The sequence below is a fragment of the Micromys minutus genome, assembly GCF_963924665.1.
Source record: "Micromys minutus genome assembly, chromosome: 2".
Classification (NCBI taxonomy): Eukaryota; Metazoa; Chordata; class Mammalia; order Rodentia; family Muridae; genus Micromys; species Micromys minutus.
In genome coordinates this window covers 29,949,095-29,956,400 of record NC_137971.1, presented here as the reverse complement: position 1 = coordinate 29,956,400, position 7,306 = coordinate 29,949,095, and the positions used below count along the sequence as shown (strand labels likewise).

The window sequence follows — 7,306 nt, the reverse complement described above, 5'->3', positions numbered from 1 at the left end:
GAGCCTTGACTCTATTCATGAACTTATCCTAGTTATTATGGAAGAAAAATCAGGTCCTTGGACTTAAAAAAACTTTATTATTAAAAAAAAATGTTGTTGGTAAACTATAGATAAGGAAAAAGTTGCCATTTAGTCCCACTGCCCAGAGAAAACATAAACTTAAAGATAACTATTTTTCTATTTATTTTAAATAAAATTGTAACCATAATATATATCAAATTCTGAACTATCTACAATCCTAACTTTATATCCCTGTCTGCGGTAGTTTAGATAGAACTAGTAGGGGGGAAATTCCATGTAAAACAAATTCTAAAGTACGAAAAAGAACACAGTAGAAGGACAATCAACAGAAGTAACACTGACAATTTATTGAGCACTTACTGTTTCGGACATATTTGGTCTGTTACATACACAGTACTCACAACAGGCTCAGGAAGCCACACACAATAGACATTCTTGTTTGTAAGTTTTGAATGAAGTTCTGTTAAGTAGAATTTTTTTCTATCCTAACAAAAAAACCCCTTCAACATTAAAGACATTACAATTAATATAATTAACCCTAAATTGATAGCTGTTTTGTAATACACACACACTGACATATGACTAGCCTTAAAAGCTCTTTACTTTTTAATGTTTAAGGGTAACATTTTGTTTCACTGTTTCTGTAGAATCTATTAGGAACTGCTTCAAAATAGAACTCTATTTAACCCCCATTCTGAATAAAGGTTTCCCTTTATGTTTGAAATGGGGGTAATGGGGATATGACATACAAACACAAAGTAATACTTGGCTAAAACATGTAACAATACCTGATTCCCACAAACACTGACTGTTATAGCCTGTTAAATGCTTTTAGTGTTAAAAGTCTTCTCAGTACCTCCTCCTCTACAGCCATGAGTGTTTTTCAGTTCTAGATAATTTTTTAAGACCAGTTTGGCTAAGGAGATTTAAAAGTTCTTCTAACTCTCAGGTGGACACTGTAGGAACTTGTATTTAGACATGCTATAACCACTTTTTAGGAGTACCATATGAAAAGATTCACTTATATTATAGAAAACAACTCCTACATCCACTGTAGTACCTTGACACACTCAGTTCTAGCATCCTTCCATCACCGTAACAAACAGAAGTGTTACCAGGGAAGACCAAGTTTGCCACTGTATTCTTCACCCTCAATTCTAGAGATATTTATCCTGAAAGTCTCCCTTTCTTTGTGAGCTTTTAGCATCTTGTGACAGTCATAAAAATCTTGGCAGCAAGTATACCATTTGCCCAGCATCAATAGTTCAGACAACGATTTATACATTTCACACTAAATAGGGGGAAGGTGACAAATAACTCTAGGACAACTGGAAGCACAAGTTACAACCACAGATCAAGAGGTGACACGTGCAAAATAAACAGATAATCATCTCCACCTTAACACTAATCCTGGAGAAACACGGAGATATGGACTGCTTAGCAGAGAGAAATAGTATCTCTCATTTGTAATGAATCCACTCAACACTTTGTAGCTTTTATGATAGATGGTATTAAACTGCTTCAAGCAAAACTGAGTAACTCTTGTAAAGCTTCCTGCTGTTCATCATCAAGTTGGGATGTGCATTCCAACCATAATTCCTCAGAAGTCTGTATCTGACGAACAACATTAGCTAGGCGTTTGGCACAGGGATCCTCATGGCTAATAGTTTCATTAATTTTTCCTTCTGCAATTATACTAATGATTTTGGGAAGATTGGAATTATTTGGACCAATCACAACTGGGTGGTTACTTTCAATTAGGTCACAGAGAAAATTCAAAGTCTGAATAGCTTCTTCTTTATCTTCATGCAGCGGAAGCCATGAGAGCCAGTGTGGGAGAACTTCGTCCACGTTTACACAGTTGGGCTTAAACTTCATAATTTTTCCGATTGCTGAGATACAGTTCTCTGTAGCAATCACATTTTTTTTGGTTTTGGAATTTGCACACTTAATAACTTTTACCAAGAGTGGAACGGCTTCTGAACATAAAGAACGATAATCATCTCCGCCAAACTGTGCCATAACTCCCAGTCCATAAGCAGCAGCTTGTCTGACTTCGGGGTTGTTGTCTCGCATATTCAGTAGCATCGGCCACCGAAAATACTCAACATATTTGAATGAGGTTGGACTGCAGTGCTCTATGATGTCATCAAATATGCATAGTCCCCACTGTCTGTCTGGCCATGGCCTACTTGAACAAATTAGATTTACAATTAGTGGTAGTAGCTGTTCAAACCACGGCAAAATTTTTTCCTTGTAAGTACTAAATAATGAGTGCAAAATATCTGATACTTTGGTCAGAATGTAGACATCACATTCATCCTCATCTTGAAGAGACATTTCAACCTGTTGGTCATAATTTTCTTCTTGTCTTTTTACTTGCCGTAACTCTTGGTTTTTAAAGTGCCCTTCAAGTTTTGCCTTCAAAATTTCTCCCAGTTCTTCCAAGTGTTCATCGTTGAGACAACCATCTCCCATGACCTCAATGGACTTGGCAAAAGAGTTCATTATTTCTGAGAGTACATCTGTATCAGGTTCGGTTCCGATTGCCTTGATTAAGGGATCACATATAAACTGCCACATCTGTGAAAGATACTCTGAGCCACGAATTCTTGCACATTCTAAGAGAAAGGGCATGGCTTCTGCAGCTGCCACTCGAACATTGTCATGGAAATAAAACTTCAGCAGAGGAACCATCATCTTCACAACTTGTTCTGTGTATTCCACAAATCCTTCTCTTAACTCCTTAGCATAGTAAACCAACATCTGGCAAGCAGTTGCTTTTGCCTCAAGTCCTGAAGTTTTGATTCCGAAGCTTTGCTGGTCTCCGAGGTTTACAAACTGCCAGCCATCGTCATCGCTCATGTTCTCCACATCCTGCGTGTCCAAGAGTGCGACATCAGGTTTAGCTGAGGCAGTCTTGATAAGAGGCTCAATAACCAATGGAAGATACTGCTCAAAGTCTTTGCCAAGGATTTTACACATTCTAGCCCAGGCTGAAACCATGTAAGAAGTCTGAGGGTCATCATCTTCCATGTTATTTAAGTCTGATTGTGTCTTCAACAGTAACTGCATCACATTCGATGCATCTTGCATAAATTTTTCTTTCCCAACGGCAAGTCCAATGTGGCTAATGCACTCAATAGTTTTTCCTCGAAGAAGCTTGAGTTCCTTTTGCACAGCGAGCTCAACAACGTGTTTGAGTGAGGGCATAAATATATCATAATATGGAATAAAGCTTTCTTCTATTGCATCTGCAACCGAGGCAATGGTAGTCACAAGTTGTTCTAAGGCCAACTTAGTTCCATTCCGAATCAGCTCTTGAAGTTTAATTACCAGGATGGAATGGAGACTTTTTACCATATTTTCCAAATATAGAACTAGCAGTGATTTGGGGCAGTCTTCAATAAAAATAACAAGAGCAGAAGCTGCATGAGATTGCACACGCTGATTACCTTGGTTTTCCATGGTTCGCAACAAAGCTGTAATCACTACTTCATGGAATTTCTTTTGGAAACTAGGTGCAAAATCTGTAGCCATCTGTCCAAGCGTAGTACAGGCAGCAGCCCTTACCCTTGGATGAGGATCCTGAAGAAAAAGCAAAACCGAGTTAACCGTTTCATCTAGAATTGGTTCCATTTGCTGATGGCAACCTTCTCCGATGGCTGATAAGGCCATTAATCCGGCATGTCGACATTTCCAGTCATGGCTTTGAAGCATCTGCATGATATGCTCCTTGGTCATTGGTAAAACAACTTTTCCACCAAGTCCACAAGCCAGTCTGTCTAGTGCACTCTCAGCAGCAACTGCATTGCTGTCAAAATCATCTTCTTCCATTTCATCAGCATTTACCCAGTCATCATCATCTTGAAGATCAACCATCATTGCTAATATATGAGGCACAGCCTGTGCAATAATATTCGTTTGCTTTTTCAACATCGGAGTTGCAGTTTCAGATAAGGTCACTATTACTTCCAGAGCCAGCTGGCGTTGCAGATTACTAAGCCGAGAGTCTCCACATAACTTCAGGCTCAACTGTAGAGTATCTTCTAAATAGGGACCCAAGTACTTAGGTACAGTATCTGCAATCTCAACAAGGGATTCTAGCACCGAATCATCATCCTGATAGCAGGAATCATTCACAGCCTGTAATATTCCAGGAAGCAAATCTGCAAAGTCTTTGAAAAGAGCGATATTGTTTTCATTAGCAAGGACAAACGTAGCTGCAGCTCTAGCAGATAATGTCCTGATTGCTGGATGCTCTTGATCTTGAATACATTGGTCCAACAACCTCTTGATGATATCCAAATCGTGACGATCTTGGCTCCCAAAAATCCCAGGAAAGTGCCAGAAAACGTGAAGTGCAACTTCCCACAGAACCACATTTTTAGAGTGGATCGAATCAATGAGGAATTTCAGACCGTCTGGCCAGTGGTTAGTGCCATTCTCATCTATCAAATTCCTGGCCAGCACCGCAAAAATATCACAAAGCTTTTTCCTCATGCTAGCATGTGTTTCCAACTTAACGGCCAGTATCAGTTCAATCTTGACATCCCTCTGCACATCAGGAGGTAGATTTGGGTAGACCTCCTCAAACCCAGAGGACAAAAGCCGTCGTAGCAGTGCGGCAGCCATTTGTCTCACCTCATAACCTGCTCTTCTATTTCGGACGGCGTCTAAGAGGAATGTAGTCTTACACAGACCTGGGATATTCTCATAGACCTCCTCGGCTTGCCTCCGCACCATACAGCTTGGATTGATCAGGTTCTTCAGAAGCTGGTAAAACTCCTGCTTATCCGATACGGTCCCCGGCAACCCTGCAGACCCGGCCGCCGCCATCGCGCCCTGTCAAAGCTACCGCGACCGGGAAGGAGGGAGGGAGTCTGCGGCTGGGAGCAGTGACGTCAGTGAGGCGACGCCGGGGATGGGTGGGGCGCTGCTCGGTCCGCTGCGGCGGGGTAGAGCTGAAGGCGGGGGTCCGGGTTTTACTGGGTGAAGGAGGCTCGTTCGTCCTTCTGTTCTCCGATCCGTGTGCGCCTGTAGAGGCAGGAAAGAGATGGAGAGAAATTCGCTCCGAAAGTCTACATACTGTATGATGCCGTTATTTTTTTATATATAAAAGATCTCGAATAAGCACGTCTGTACGAACTTTAATTAGCACTTGCTATGGAGTCGGGGAGGAGGGAAGAATGAAGTATAACTGCTGTCCCGGGATTTCTTTCTGAGGGTTGATAAAAATATTCTGCAATTGGTAGTGATGATGGTTCTCTCAATGCCATGCCCTTATACTAAGAACTACTGAATTTTACAATTTAAATTGTTAATTGGGTATCATGAGTAAAACCATAATAAAGTTGTTTGCAAAATAAACCCAAATAAGCTCGATTAAAGGTTCAGTTTCCTTCCCATTACCACACCCAAAGAAGTAGAAGCCGTGATGTTCAAACTCAGGCGTATATCAGATCTCTTGTCCTGTGGATTATAACAGAGTGGGAAAGATAAGTATGTAAGGTGACAGATGATCTGGAGCAAGAATGAAACTTCTAGAATTCAGGTCTTCTATATAAATTACTTTTGTATCTTTGTTACACATGATTTTCCTTACGTGTTTCTAAACTGTAATATGACAGTATTAGAGTCCTAATTACCCGTGAATAGGAAGCTGCAAAGGTTATCCTAAAAACAAATTCCCTGAGGCTATGTATCTTTAATTTAGGCAGATGTGTTATTTAAAACCATAATTATAAGGTGTAACAGTCTGTGATCAGGTCTTCCTCTCTGTCAGCTGTTGCCACATTCATTTCAGCCTTCAGTAATTCTGTAAGGCTGATAAAGGCAGATAAAGTACTACTTTAAGGCAAGAAATGAAGAGCCAGGGAAACTGAGGCCTTGCCTAAGATAACGGATGAGTCTGAACCTTTGCATCTGCAGCTTTTGGAAATGTTAATGAATGCTGGAGAAATCCTTTCCCTACAGCTGCATCCATTAGCATATTAATGGCTTATTAAAGTCACAGCAATATCCGGTGACAGACAGACAATGCCAAAGCTTGTGCAAATGTGGAACACCAGAGAGCTTGGCTATATTATACTAAAGTATATAGAAATTAGTACAGCTTGAAAGAATAGTTGAAAATGCTGTTAAGATTGTTCAGTCGTAGAGCCACCAGCCAGGAGCATACCTGGGCTGGTCCGAGGCCCCTGGCACATATGTAGCAGAGGTCTGCTGGACTGGCCTCAATTTGAGAAGATGCTCTTAATCCTTGAGAGACTTAAGGCCCCAGGGGAGGGGAAGGTCTGTGGGGGGGGGGCACCCTCTCAGAGGTAAGCAGGAGGAGGAATGAGATGAGGAACTGTGGGAGGGGGGACAGAGTGGTGGGAAATGACTGGAATGTAAATAAAATAATTTTTAAAAAGATTGTTCAATTGTACATTTATTCTACCAGAAAATACTCACTGGAGCTTTAGCAATCATAATGCTGAACACCAAAAATTAAATGCAAGAGGAGCTTGGGAAATGGATCGGTGGATAATGTTTCTGCTATGTGAACAGGATGACTACCTGAGTTTGGATCCTAGTATCCCTGGAAAAGCTGGGCACCCCATTGCACAAATATAACCCCAGCACTCTGTGGGAGCAGGAGGAGACAGGCGGATCTCTAGAGCTCAAAGGCTAGCTTAGCCAGATCGATGATCTCAAAGTTCAGTCAGAGGTCCTTTCTCAATAAGGTGAAGTAATTTAGGAAGGCACCAGAAATTGACCTCTGACCTCCACTTGCAAAAATGCACACACACCCACACGAACACAAACATACACCACACACACAAAGATCAGCTACATGAAGATGCTTATGGGAGATAGTAAATGTCACACACTCAGGGAATTGATAATAATTCTACCAAGGCATTGTGAAGGCAGCTAATCCACTGGGGTATAGAGGATGTCAGCTGGGAGTTTGCACAGAACAACATTCCCTCAAATTACAATTTGTGCAGCAAAGGGAAGGGGGAAACTTGACTATTTCTTTTATTGTCAGAGTTGATAACACAAATCTCAGATGTCTGACTGGCTTTTAAGAATGAGTCCTAATTAGTTATCTGGGGTGAGGAGGGTAGGCTTCAAGGGGAACTATCCAAATTAGACAAAACAACTTGCTGAAATGTAGAGGCAAACTGGGAGAATGCTCTGCCAATACTCCAGCGTCAGAACATTAGGTGTGGGGCCCTGCGACAGTTACAAGGCAGGAAAGTAAGTAGAACAGAGGGTGAAAGTATAATATTCCATG

General features: G+C 41.2%; 1 protein-coding gene across 2 annotated transcripts; it reads right to left on the bottom strand.

Moving 5' to 3' along the window:
- Positions 1–392: 392 nt before the first annotated feature.
- Positions 393–4,860, bottom strand: RANBP6 (RAN binding protein 6; the record flags this gene model as incomplete). 2 transcript variants are annotated; one of them, XM_080912437.1, is made up of 2 exons in its annotated part: positions 3,388–3,609; positions 4,725–4,860. In XM_080912437.1, the coding sequence occupies 2 exons, from the start codon at positions 4,858–4,860 to the stop codon at positions 3,539–3,541; spliced, it is 207 nt and encodes a 68-aa protein (XP_080768563.1). In that variant the 3' UTR covers positions 3,388–3,538. The 2 variants fall into 2 exon arrangements, with proteins under 2 accessions (XP_080768562.1, XP_080768563.1); XM_080912436.1 differs by having other exon boundaries at positions 393–4,860.
- Positions 4,861–7,306: the final 2,446 nt, after the last annotated feature.